This window comes from Cetorhinus maximus, chromosome 5 (assembly GCF_964194155.1).
Source record: "Cetorhinus maximus chromosome 5, sCetMax3.hap1.1, whole genome shotgun sequence".
Classification (NCBI taxonomy): Eukaryota; Metazoa; Chordata; class Chondrichthyes; order Lamniformes; family Cetorhinidae; genus Cetorhinus; species Cetorhinus maximus.
In genome coordinates, this window is record NC_135883.1 from 110,083,878 (window position 1) to 110,097,543 (window position 13,666).

Sequence of the window (13,666 nt, forward strand, 5' to 3'; positions counted from 1 at the left end):
TAAACTCACTATGGCACTGGTCCATTTAGTTTATTTTTTTTTTAAAAGTTGTCAGCTACGTTCAAGTTATTGAACAAATACAGTAGCCAAAATAAGTTTAACCTTACTAAATATGACCATAATTGACTATGACCATTTTATATAGACCACTGTATCTAACAAAATAGAAATAACTCCTTTTAAAGTTCCATTTTAAAAATGGTATTTCTTCAGATTTTATTTTTTCACATGACGTAAAATGAGGAAACAACAGTTTTACTCCAAAGCTTTTAAAATACGGAGGATCAATGCTTAGCATTATATCTGGAAACTTCAGTGGGAGGTCTAACCTTGACCTGGTTATATGGTTAGAAATATATCTATCCCAACCTACACAGATTATATTTCAAAATTATGGGAAATTAATTCCACATATCAGTTCAAGTACCAAACAAACAATACTTCTAGTTTTCTTTAAAGGATAAAGAAATGTACTGTCTGAAAATTATTTTCAGGAGCTTACAAATATAATTAAGCTACCGCATCATTCCCTTGTCTACCATAATTGCTCACTTTTTCTTGGATTATCAGAATCAAACTGGGGAACTTGCATGAATCTTATAATTTGGAGTAGATTTGATTATACACAATTCTAAAGCACAGTTTGAGTAGGACAATAAGTACAATGCCCCCTCTGAAACACATGACAAAGTTACAAACATAAATGATCAAACGAAACTCAAGTGTTTGTTTTTGCAGCAGCAACTCTAAGGAGTAATTTCTGTAGCTTTTCTTTCTTTGAATAATTGTGATAATTCGTGTCCAGTCTCTCAAACCACACCTAAGTGTCTTCCCTTCACCACACACACTGGCCAGAAGTCTTTATGAAGTGAAGGGAATTTCCTTGTGTATCAGACAGTCCAAATCCACTTCTTTCCACATCTTTTGGTATATCAAACTGCCAAGTTTCTTAGGACTGGTTGTAGGTTGAATTTTGACTGCCGTTAGGGCCCTGCTCTCCTTCACTGTTTATGATAAAGAGGAAGAAAATGAATTAAAACGAAGTAAAATATCAAAAGATTTGCAAAGATTATGAAAACATTTTTGCAAGCTATTTCTCTACTTTCTCTCTTGTCTCTCCATGTCTCAAAATATTCAAATGTCAAGACAGTCAACTGACCCACTTCTAGATCTCTACAATTGCCATCTAGCCAGAAGGTATAGGCAACTCATCCAGATATTCCCTCTGTCTCATGGTGAAATATCAAACCCTCCAGATGTCAGCTGAAATTAGGAACTCACTTTCTGGGAAATCAAAACAGCTCATTTTGCATCTTGTAATCCCACTATATTGTAACAACTCAAACAGCTCTTTGTCCTACAATTTTGCCCCAGTACTTTTTTAGTAAATCTAACTTTATATTTAAAATCCCACTTCAGACAACCTAACCTTCATTAAATAAAATGTCCTTTTCACTATACCAACAGGCCGAATGGCCTCCTTCTGTGCTGCATCATTCTATAACAATCTACCTGTTTGGAGGTGGTTTCGGTTTTGGCATCTTGTTGAGGATTGCAGCCATTTCTTTTCGGTCATCAAAATTCTTCCATAGATCATATAGCTTTAGAATGACTCTGATTATCTCAAGGATCTGCCCACACAAGAACCAGAATGTTAAAACTAATTAAAAACCAAGTAATATGCCTTGTGTTTCTCTCCAGTTGCCATAAACAACTCAACATCATAAAAGATAATGGGCCTGTACTTCCACAGAGTAGCAACCAAGGTCGGATTGCCATTCCTCTCCTACTTTCTTACCTCAAATATTTTGATCCTACCTTGCCCGACCTTCCAACTCAGGCCAGGTGAGATCCAGGCAGTGCAAGTGCATCCCCAGGGCCGAGTGTTGAAGGCAGATTAATTGGATGTAAGGAGGCCATGGCCCCTTTTTTCACAGCACTAGTTGTCATAACCAGGTAAGTTAAAAGTTCAGCCAAATTTAAAGATCCTTGACAAGCCAGGGAGAAGACAAGTGTATAAGGTAAGTGGGTAGAATCTGGAGGGATGGGATTTTAATACAAAAGCAGGGGTGATGATGATGGAACTGTATGAAACACTGGTTGGGCCACAGCTAGAGTTGTGTGCACAGTTCTGGTTGCCACATTACAAGAAGGTCATAATTGCTCTGGAGGGGGTGCGGAGGAGATTGCAGCTATGAGGCGGGATTGGATAGGCTGGGGTTATTTTTGTTGGAATTGAGGAAGCGGAGGGGTGACCTGATTGGGGTGTACAAGATTGTGGGGGGCTTGGATAGAGTAGCAGAGAGGTCAATTACCAGGGGGCACTGAATTGGAGTGATTGGTAAAAGGATTAGAGGGGACATGAGGAAATACTTCTTCAGAGGGTGGTGGGTGTTTGGAATTCACTGCCTGGTTTGGTGGTGGAGGCAGAAAGCCTCAACTCATTTAAAAGGCACCTGGATCTGTACCTAAAGTGCTGTAACCTGCAAGGCTACAGACTGGGTGCTGGAAGGTGGGATTAAAATGGGCCGCTAGTTTTAAATTTTTTTTTTGGCCAACGCAGGCACAATGGGCTGAATGGCCTCTTTCTGTGCCGTAACTTTATAGTTCTATGGATTTTGGGAGGCATAGTCAGGTTGGGTTGTGCCTTGGGGAGGGTCTCGGTGGTTGGCGGTGAAAGCTGGGACTTTGAAGGGGCATGGGGGTGGGTGGGGGAGATCCCATGTGGGGTTAGTGGCGGGGGGGGGTTAGGGGTGAGTCTTCATGGAGATGGGGAGTCCCTGTGGGGATTCAGGGGTGTGAGGCGGGGGGGGTCTCAGTGTGGGACTGCACAATAGTTAACCAGAAGTTAGAATTGCTTTTAATTCTAACTTTTCCTGGGTAACTATTGATGTAACACAGTCGGAACCATACAAAGATTGTGATTTAAAAATCACTTTTTTGAGTGGGTCCCAGTGCAAGGCAATTGCCCAAGGGAAGTTTGCACTTCCCAGGCAACTGCCATGCAAACCTTACCTGGGAACTCCCGGGCAGAGTTCCCCCAGCACACCTTTGGGGTGCCTACCCTTAGTTACACTGCCCTGGGGCTCAGAAGTTATAGCCCCAATGTTTACTGGAAATATCTCTGTAGAATTAGCTGCTACATGGGACCAGACCTCAGTGAGAAAACTACTGAAATTCTCTGATGGAAAGGCTTTACTTACACAAAGGAGGGGGAGGGAAACAACTATCAACATTTGTTTTTTTTTTAAATGATCTGTACCAAAAGGGCTAATAGCCAACAAAAAGAAATTCAAAATAAAATGCACTTATATTTTCAGTTGCTGCCAACTTCCCGTCAAAGTCTGCCTCTGCCTGTTGCTCACCCAAATGAGACTATACCCTACTTCTCATCTCCAAGTTTTCCCAGACCCATACACTCACCACTGCTCCAATAAAAAGAGTCTGAATTTATATCACACTGTTAATATTATGAAACGTCTCAAGGTGCTTCACAGGAGCATTATTAAAGAAAGTATGACATTGGGCCACATAAGATGATATTGGAGCAGATGATAAAAAAGCTTGGTCAAAGGGATAGGTTTTAACAGGTGTCTTGAGGAAAGTAGAGAGATAGGAACGTTATTCTAGAGCTTAGGGCCTAGGCAACTGAAGGTATGGCCACCAGTGTGGCGCAATTAAAACAGGATTCACAAAAGACCAGAATTAGGAGGAGCACGGGTACCTCAGAGCGGAAATTACACTTAGGGAGGAGCGAGGCCATGAAGGAATTTGAAAACAAGGATGAGAATTTTAAAATCAACATGTTGCTCGACCAGGAAATGATGTCGGAATAGTCGAATCTCAAGGTAACAAAGGTATGAATAAGGGTTGTAGCAGATGAGCTGAGACAGGGTCAAAGTCAGAGGTAGAAGTAGGCAACCTTAGTGAATGCATGAGTATGAAGATTGGAAGCTCATTTCAGGATAAACTGTGACACCAAGGTTGCAAATAGACTGGATTAATCTTAGACTGTTACCAGGGAGAGGGAAGGAATCAGTAGCTAGGGAATGGAGTTTGCAGCATGGGCCAAAAACAATGGCTTCGGTCTTCCCAATATTTAATTGGAGGAAATTTTTGCTCATCCAGTACTGGAGGTCAGAAAAGCAGTCTGCTAATTTAGCAGCAGGGGGCAGTTGAGAGGGGCGATGGCAACATAGAGCCAGGTGTCATCAGCATACATGTGAAAACTAATGGATGATGTTGCTGAGAGGCAGCATATAGATGAGAAATAGAAAGGAGCCAAGATCAACCCTTGGGAAGACACCAGAGGTAACGGCCTGGGAGCAGGAAGAAAAGCCATTGCAAGTGATTCTCTAGCTACAATTACACAGATAAGGATGGAACCAGGTGAGAGCAGTCCCAACTAACTGGACGATAGTGGAGAGATGTTGGAGGAGGATTCTCCCTTCACCTCCCCCACCCAACTCTCCTCCTCCATAGGCACTCGTTGATTCCAAACCAGACCCACAAACACTCCTTAGGCCCAAGTCAAGACCCCCTCCCTCCATTGCATTCACTAGCCCCAGACCCATCAGCTTCATTTAAGCTGCTCAAACCTCAACGCACCCATTCTCTCCCAGACTCCTGCTCTATGCCCCTCCTCTCTGCAACATCCTAAATACATGATCCTTGAGCTAAGGTGCTAGTTGTCACTTGGTGGTAGAGAACTTGAGTATTGCTGAAAAACAGAGCCATGTTGTTGAAGCTTTTTGGCTTACACTCATCAGGGCAGTTGCAAGAATGCCAAATTTCAATGGGGACAACAATTTCTAGTGAATGAGAAAATGGGTGCTGATTGGTTGCCATGGCTGGCTGAGATGTTGCCACGGTGAATACAGCAGTAAGCAACTGTCCCCATGCTTTTACTTATTCAAAAAAGACGCAATGTCTGGACATATTTCTTTTAACTGCAGAGGACAGGTCCCTGCATATGCATATACGTAGCTTCTAGCAAGCCTAAGTGAGCTACATTATAAGCCAAAGCAATATTTAAAAATTGATTGTTAGTGTAATTCTTAGCACACTCGGGATTGTTCAGCAAATGCTGCCCAATTGCAGAATCACATCTAAAGTTAGACATTATGTTCCAAGTTTTGCAAGCACAGACTAGTTGAGCACAGTTAGTACTCTGCCTACTACAAACAGCCGAACGTGCTGTTTGCTACAATCCACCAGTCATTGGAAGGTACAGCCTACGTACCTGGCATCGCACCAGCACTGAAATTCATATACCACGTTATTCATTTGTGTTGAAGACAGAACATCTTTTTGGCTTGACTACAACATCCTATTAGTATTCTCATACAGTATAAGTTGTTGTTCCCTTTGAAATTTGGCATTCTTGCATCTATCCTGTTAAGTGCAAGACAAAAAGCTTCGACAGGATATCTTTATTTTCAGCAATACATAAGGCACTAGTCTTGGTTCAGTGAGCACGTTCTAGCCTCTAACTTGGGAGGTTTTGAATTCAAACCTCACTCCAAAGACTGGAACACAAACTGTTGACATTCCAGTGCTTTACTGCGAGACTGCTACACTGTCAAGTGGTGCCAACTTCCAGGTACGGCCTGCTCAGAGGGACATGAATAATCCCATGGCACTACTTCAAGAAGAATAGGGGAGTTCTCCTAGCATGCTGGCCAACATTTATCCCTTAGTGTACATTACTAAAACAAATTGGTTAATTATCTCTTTGCTGTATATGGAACCTTGCTGTGTGGCCTGTGTGGAGATCAGCTGCCTGTTTCCTAATGCTACAATAGTGACTAATTTTTTAAGTATTTAATTGACTGCAGTGCTTTGAGACATCCTGGGATGATGAAAGATGCTATAAGAATGTAAGTTCTTTAAGATAAAGGGATGCTGCCAGAACATTGATTGAAATTACAAAATTCGAGGCAGCTCTGTTAAAATCTATGGTCTTCAGACATTGAAATTCTAACAAATATCAGAGCTACGCTGTGTAGTCAGGCACAATAGGATATCCAGAGTACAACTTCAGAAGAGAAACTCTCAAACATGGCAACAAGAGTAAGTCATTCAGCCCCTCTCCACTCTTCCATTAGATCATGGCTGATCCATATTTTAACTCCACCAGCCACCTTGGTTCCATAATCCTTAATACACAGGATTACATAGGATGTATGGCACAGAAACAGAGCAGACTATTCAATCCATGCCAATGTTTATGCTCTACTTGAGCCTCCTCCCATCTTTCTTCACCTACATATACTATCATAACCCATCTCTTCCCTTCTCCCTCAAACGTTTGTTTAGCTTCCCCTTTAATACATATTGCAATACCCTTGCCTAAAAAAATCTATTTCAGTTTTGAAATTTCAAAATTGACCTAGCCTCAACAGCAGTTTGAGGAAGTATTCCAGATTTCCAATACATTTTGTGTGAAGAAGTGCTTCCTGACAGCACCCCTGAACAACTTAGCTTTAATTATGCACCCCTTGTTCTGGAATTGGAGAAAATAATTAATCTACCCTATCAACTCCTTTAATCATATTAAACATCTCAATTATATCATCCATTAACCATCTATATTCAAAGTGATTTTTTTTTTTTTTGTAAAAATATACTTTATTCATAAAATATCTTCAATCACATTCCAAACCATTTCAAAAACAACATTACAAGGGTACAATCCAGGTTAAACTTTTACAAAATGTATCACCAGGTGCATCAGTACAAACAATATTACAATCATTTACAGCCTTTCATTTTGATCTGTACAGCCCGAGGGGCTCTAAACAGTTCCCAGTCTCTCGGTGCGCTGTGGTAGAAAGGTCTTAGACAGCGACCCTTCCCCATTGCGCCTTTGCGGCAGCTGCCCCAAGCTTTAGTGCGTCCCTCAGCACGTAGTCCTGGACTTTGGATTGTGCCAGTCCGCAACAATCGGTCGGGGACAACTCTTTGCGCTGGAAGACCAACAAGTTTCGGGCAGACCAAAGCGCGTCTTTCACCGAGTTGATGATCCTCCAGCTGCAGTTGATGTTTGTCTCGGTGTGTGTCCCTGGGAACAGCCCGTAGAGCACAGAGTCCTGTGTCACAGAACTGCTCGGGATGAACCTCGACAGCAACCACTGCATCTCTCTCCAGACTTTCTTTGCAAAGGCACAATCCACAAGGAGGTGAACAACGGTCTCTTCCCCACCACAGCCACCTCGAGGGCAACGTGCAGAGGGGGTGAGCCTCCTGGCGTGTAGGAAGGATCTGACGGGGAGGGCCTTTCTCACCACCAGCCAAGCTACGTCTTGGTGCTTGTTGGAAAGTTCTGGCGATGAGGCATTCTGCCAAATGACTTTGACAGTCTGCTCGGGGAACCATCCCACAGGGTCCACCCTCTCTTTTTCCCTCAGGGCCTCTAGGACGTTACGTGCTGACCACTGCCTGATGGACTTGTGGTCAAAGGTGTTTCTCTGCATAAATTTTTCCACCAGGGACAGGTGGTACGGCACGGTCCAACTACTTGGAGCGTTCCGCGGCAGCGTGGCCAGACCCATCCTTCGCAACACCGGGGACAGGTAGAACCTCAGCACGTAGTGACACTTGGTGTTTGCGTACTGAGGGTCTACGCACCGCTTGATGCAGCCACACACAAAGGTGGCCATCAGTATGAGGGCGATGTTGGGCACGTTTTTTCCCCCTTTATCTAGAGGCTTGTACATCGCGTCCCTGCGGACACGATCCATTTTCGACCTCCAGATAAAGCGGAAGATGGCTCGAGTGATCGCCATCGCGCAGGAGTCTGGGATGGGCCAGACCTGCGCCACGTACAACAACAGCGAGAGTACCTCACACCTGATGACCAGGTTCTTACCCGCAATGGAGAGGGAGCGTCGCTCCCACATGCCCAGTTTCCTTTTCACCATAGCCACTCGCTCCTTCCAGTTTCTAACGCATGCCCCGGTCCCTCCGAACCATATCCCCAGCACCTTCAGGCCGTCAGCCCTGACAGTGAAGGGGACAAAGGATCGGTCAGCCCAGTTCCCAAAGAACATGGCCTCGCTCTTCCCACGATTTACCTTGGCTCCCGAGGCCAGTTCGAACTGGTCGCAGATGTGCATCAGTCTGCGCACCGACAGCGGATCCGAGAAGAAGACGGCGACGTCGTCCATGTACAGGGAGGCTTTTACCTGAGTGCCTCCACTGCCTGGGATCGTCACTCCTCTTATGCCCGGATCCTTCCTGATGGACTCGGCAAAGGGTTCTATGCAACACACGAAAAGGACAGGCGAGAGAGGACAGCCCTGCCTGACTCCAGATTTAATCGGAAAGCTATCTGTTTCCCACCCATTGATTGAGACTGCGCTACTGATGTTAGTGTAGAGCAGTTGGATCCAATTTCGAATTCCCTCCCCAAACCCCATTTTGGAGAGCACATCCCCCATGTAGGTGTGCGATATTCTGTCAAAGGCCTTCTCCTGATCCAAGCTGATGAGGCAGGTATCCACACCCCTGTCCTGTACATAGGCAATCGTATCCCTGAGCAGCGCCAGGCTGTCAGAGATCTTCCTGCCTGGCACAGAGCAGGTCTGGTCAGGGTGAATCACCAATTCCAGAGCGGATTTGACCCGAATGGCGATGACCTTGGACAGAATCTTATAGTCCATATTCAACAGTGAAATGGGTCGCCAATTTCTAATTTCCTCCCTTTCCCCCTTGTGCTTGTAGATGAGGGTGATGATGCCTTTCCTCATGGATTCTGACATACTACCGGCCAGGAGCATACTCTCGTACACTCCTAGCAGGTCTGGGCCGATCAAGTCCCACAGAGCCGAATACAACTCCGCCGGCAAGCCGTCGCTTCCGGGGGTTTTATTCTTCTCGAAGGACTCGAGGGCCTTAGTCAGTTCATCAGGAGTTAGCGGTTTGTCCAGGCTCTCCCGCGTACTGTGGTCTAAGACCTCCGTGATAGAGGACAGGAAGGACTGGGAGGCCGTGCTGTCCGTGGGCTTCACGTCATACAATCCGGCATAAAAGGATTTGCTGATCCTCAGAATGTCGGACCGTGATGACTTTACTGAGCCGTCTTCTTCCTTCAGGCTGCTGATCACAGAGCGCTCTCTGTGTACCTTTTGGAAGAAGAAACGTGAGCACGTCTCATCCTGCTCCACGGAGCGGACTCTGGAACGGAAGATGATCTTGGAGGCCTCCGAGGCAAAGTGCGAGGCTTGCTGGCCCTTCACCTCTTGGAGCTCCTCCTTGACATCGACCCCCATCGACTGCAGCCGGAGCAGATTCTGCATCTTTTTCTGGAGTCGGGACATTTTCCTCTGTTCCTTTCTAGCTTTCTGGGTGCCTTTGAGGATGAAAAACCTCTTGATGCTTCCCTTGATCGCTTCCCACCAGTGTGTCAGGGACTCAAAGAGGGGTTTCACGGTTCTCCAACCTTTGTAATCCCTCTTGAGCTCCTCAATGTTCTCTGGGGTCAGCAGTTGCACATTTAGCTTCCATGCCCCCCTGCCCACCCTCAGGTCCTTCTCCAAGTGGCAGTCCGCCAGTAGGAGGCAGTGGTCAGAGAAGAACACCGGCTTGACCTCGGTGGATCTGACTGTGAATGCACGGGACACAAACAGGAAGTCTATCCTGGAACGAATGGACCCGTCTGGCCGCGACCAGGTGTATCTACGCTGCGCTCCGTCTGCAGGGTTGCTGAAGACGTCGTGCAGCTTGGCATCCTTAACTGTTTCCATCAGGGATCTGGACGTAGCGTCCAATCCGCTGCCGGCCCTGCCGGATCGTCCGGCCGCATCGATGATGCAGTTGAAGTCCCCGCCCAGAATGACCGGCCTGGAGGTCGCCAGCAGCAGTGGGAGCTGCTGAAAAACCTCCAGCCGCTCAGCCCCTTGTGCCGGGCCATACACGTTAATTAACCGGAGTGGAGCGTTCTTGTACATTACGTCTGCTACGAGGAGTCGCCCGCCCACCACCTCCTTGACCTCGGAGACGGTGAAGTTGCCTCCCCGCAGCAGAATACCCAGGCCGGAGGAACGAGAGTCGTTTCCGCCCGACCAGATCGATGGCCCGTGGGACCACCATCGTGACCATTGCCTGTAGGAGCTGAGGTGCGGTATCGCACACTCCTGCAGAAACAACAGGTCAGCTTTGACCTTGGCTAGGTAGTCCAAGGTCGCAACACATCGCGTAGTAGATTTAATGCTACGCACATTTATGGATACAATCTTTAAACCCATTTTAAAGCATTTATTCTCCTACCAAACCCACTGTCTCTGAGAGTCCCAGACCTTTAGTCTGCTCCTTCATACCCGTAGTGAGCTCAAATTCCTTCACTTTGGATGGGCTGAGGTAGATCTCCTTGGCCGTGTTCTGCTCCGGTGGCATCTGGAGGTTCACGTAGAGAGCGGGTTTTGAGATGACCTTTGCTGGAGAAGCTTCTCCAAAACTCACCCCCTCTGGGGTGTTGCTGTTCCCGGCTTCCTGGAGCTGGGGTGCGATGATTGCCTCACTGCTCCCAGATTCCAGGGGCTGTGGTGCACTGGCCTCCTCAGGTTGCAGGCAAAGTTGGGGTGCGCTGGTCTCCTTGTTGTCTCCAATTTTCTGGAGCTCGGGTGTCTCGTCCTCCAACGCCCTGGAGCTTTGCCGCCTCTTCTGTCGGTGCCGCCCTGGCACTTCATCATCCGAAGAGCTGCTGCCCTTGTCATCCGTGTCGGATGGGAGACGCCTCTTGCCGCTTCTCTGGGAAACGCCTTTGCTTCTTCTTCGCTCCCTCTTACTTTTCTTGTTCTTCACCGTCCGCCACTCCCCCTGCTGCTTTTCCACTGCTGCCTCCTCCTCCATTGATTCGCTGTCCTGAGGACTGGGAGGTACAGGGGGTAGTGCTGCTGATTGGCTCTCTGTTGCCTCGATCTCTTTCTCCACCTTGTCTCTCTCTGTGTCCTCCTTTGTCCCGTTGAGCTCCCTGGGGGCCTTGGTGGTTGGAGTGACACGAAACATTTCTTCTGCTTCCCCCTGGTCGGCTTTGGCTGCCTGTGCGTAAGTACGGCAGCGTTTGGGGCAGGTCCTGTAGAGGTGACCTGCCTCGCCACACAGGTTGCAGCACTTGGCCTGTTTGCAGTCTTTTGTCTGGTGCCCTTCCTGTTTGCAGATCTTGCAGAGGGAGGCGCTGCAGTTGGCCGCCACATACATGTTTAGTCTATGCAACTTGTCCTCGATAATAAGTCTTATAGCCACCATATCATTCTGGTGAATCTGTGCTGCATCCACTCCAAGGCCAATATATCCTTCCTGCAGTCATGCCCAGAATTGAATGCAGTATTCCATATGGGTTGAACCAGAGCTCTATTATAGCTGTGTCATAACTTCCACCCCTTTGTATATCAGCCCTCAAGATAAAGGCAAAAATTCCATCAGCCTTTTTTGCAACTTTGGTCTTTTGTCCACTAATTTGCAATGACTTTTTTATCCAAATCTCTCTGCTCATCCTACAGCTCCTGGCTACTTGCCATGTAGAAAATGCACTGGGTACTCCTCCTCCTCTTCTGGTTCCCTTTCCTTTCTGACCTTATAACCCAGAAAATTTATTTCCCATTCATGCCCAGCTTGAGGCAAATTTACACTTCTAATTCACTGGTTTTATTTATTATGCCACGTATATCAGTGTACAGAACTATAAATTTGGCAATGGTCCCTGGCCTGCCTTTACAGCCTGAAGTTCTGGAAGACATTTTAACTTATCACTTTACTTTTTTAAATCACTTCTGTTGTTTTTTGATTAGTTGTTTCGTTATTATTTCCTATATTTCTTTCTGAAGCTAATTTTTTAAATATACCCTTAACATTATTGATAGCCTAGACTTTGTTTGCGTTCCTTTTTCAGTCTTTAGGCAATTTTTATTTCTGTTTCTGTGTGAGCCCTATAGGTATTGGTTGAAAATGCTTTCTACAGTTCCATTTATCCTTTCAGCCAGGACCTGAATCCCAATGGAGTTCAGGTGACGCCAGTTCCAGGGGTACAGTTCCTTCCTGTCCCAGTGTTGGTGCTAGTATCCCATGAAATGGAACTCCCGTTTCCCATACCAGTCCTTTAGTCACATGTTAATTTTCATAATCCATTTGTCCCTATGCCAATTTCTAAATGGCTCAGGTAATATTACCCTTGAATTAGCTTTTAAGTTAGCTCCTACCTCTTAGTAGTCCCTCAGCAGGACCTCATCACTTTTCCTCCCTATCTCATTGGCCTTAGGTCATGACAACTGGTTCTGCCCCCTCCCGTTCCAAATTTCTTTTCAATCACGCTGAGATGTTCCATCCCCTTGCAACAGCTAAGCAATTCACCCTTCAACTCTTGCTGCAGAGGATGCTATCCATCCCCCTCAATATCAAATGCTCTACATCTATGTTTCTATTCTGCTGCTCCCACCTTTGGTCAGTCCACTGCACTGTGATACCTAGGTCAGCATTGTGGCTGTCCTCTGCGCTCTCTCTTTCTTTACTCTCAGAGGTAGCAAATACATTGGTTCCGTTAGCCAGGACCAGCATTTGCGTGGTCTCTTCCTCTATCCCCCCACATTTCACCGTACCTTATTAATTGACAGTCAACTCTCCCCTTCCCAGACCTGTGCTTTACCCTTGAGGTGTGAGTAAACTATCCAGAAATTCCTCTCCCTCCCCTATGTGTTAAGTGTCTGTAACTCACTCCACCTTAACAACTCCAAGCTGCTGTGATTCGAGGCAGAGACATACCCTATAGATGCAACAGTCTGGGATAGTCTTGCTGTCCACAAACTCTCACATACTACAAGTAGGTGCTTCATCTCACACCACCAAACCCTTGATACTTTGTGAACAATGTAATGGAAAATTAATTAGTAACGTTAAAGAAAAACAGATTTGAAAATGTATCAATTGCAATAACTATGCAGAATACTGGGGGTAAAGGAGGAATTACACAGTAGTAATGTGATACCATTAACTGCAATAGAGATTAATATAATAGAATTAATATATGAACACAAGATTTAAAATGTTCCCATGTATCTTCTATAATGTGTACTGGAGTTTGAGAGGGTACTTTTATTCTACTTTCTTAATGACTACAAGTGGATGTCCTCTTGACAAATTATGTGAAGGACTAGACAATTGGTGCAATAATACAAACCTACCTAGTAATAATCAATACTTCGTAATATCTGGTTATGTTTCATATTTTAAAACAATTCCTTCCAAAACTACTTTGAAAATTGGAAAATTAGAAGACAATATAGACAATCAATTTGATTACTACACATTTGCATCACCTTCTCCATATCCACTGACAGCTCAGCAAACCACTGACGTGCATCTTTTTGCTGGACCACACATGCCACGTGCAAACAGGCTGTAAAAGGAAAATCAAACCAAATTCAACTTACTATTTGTTTCTCTTTATATTTTACATGTTTCCTTCACTATAGCAATGTATATGTAAAACTATGTGCTTGCAGCATTCCCAACATGAAACCAAACACTAAACTTCGTTGTTAATCACATGGTCTAAATTCTAAGTGGTACTAACATATCCATATGCTAACTTAAAAGGGTGTGTGCAAATGTGATTCTCTCACTGATCATTCCTTTTATATAAAAGTGAGCAAGCAAAAGACGACCATTTGTG

General features: G+C 45.4%; 1 protein-coding gene across 1 annotated transcript in view; it reads right to left on the reverse strand.

Annotated features, from left to right (window-relative positions):
- Positions 1–13,666, reverse strand: part of ccnc (cyclin C) — a 45,171-nt gene continuing 31,505 nt past the window's right edge. The window contains exons 10-12 of the mRNA XM_078542313.1: positions 13,311–13,390; positions 1,513–1,631; positions 1–1,004 (exon numbers count right to left, since the gene is read on the reverse strand). Coding sequence (XP_078398439.1) covers positions 950–1,004; positions 1,513–1,631; positions 13,311–13,390 — 254 coding nt within the window. The 3' untranslated portion in view covers positions 1–949. The remainder of the gene's footprint in view (positions 1,005–1,512; positions 1,632–13,310; positions 13,391–13,666) is intronic.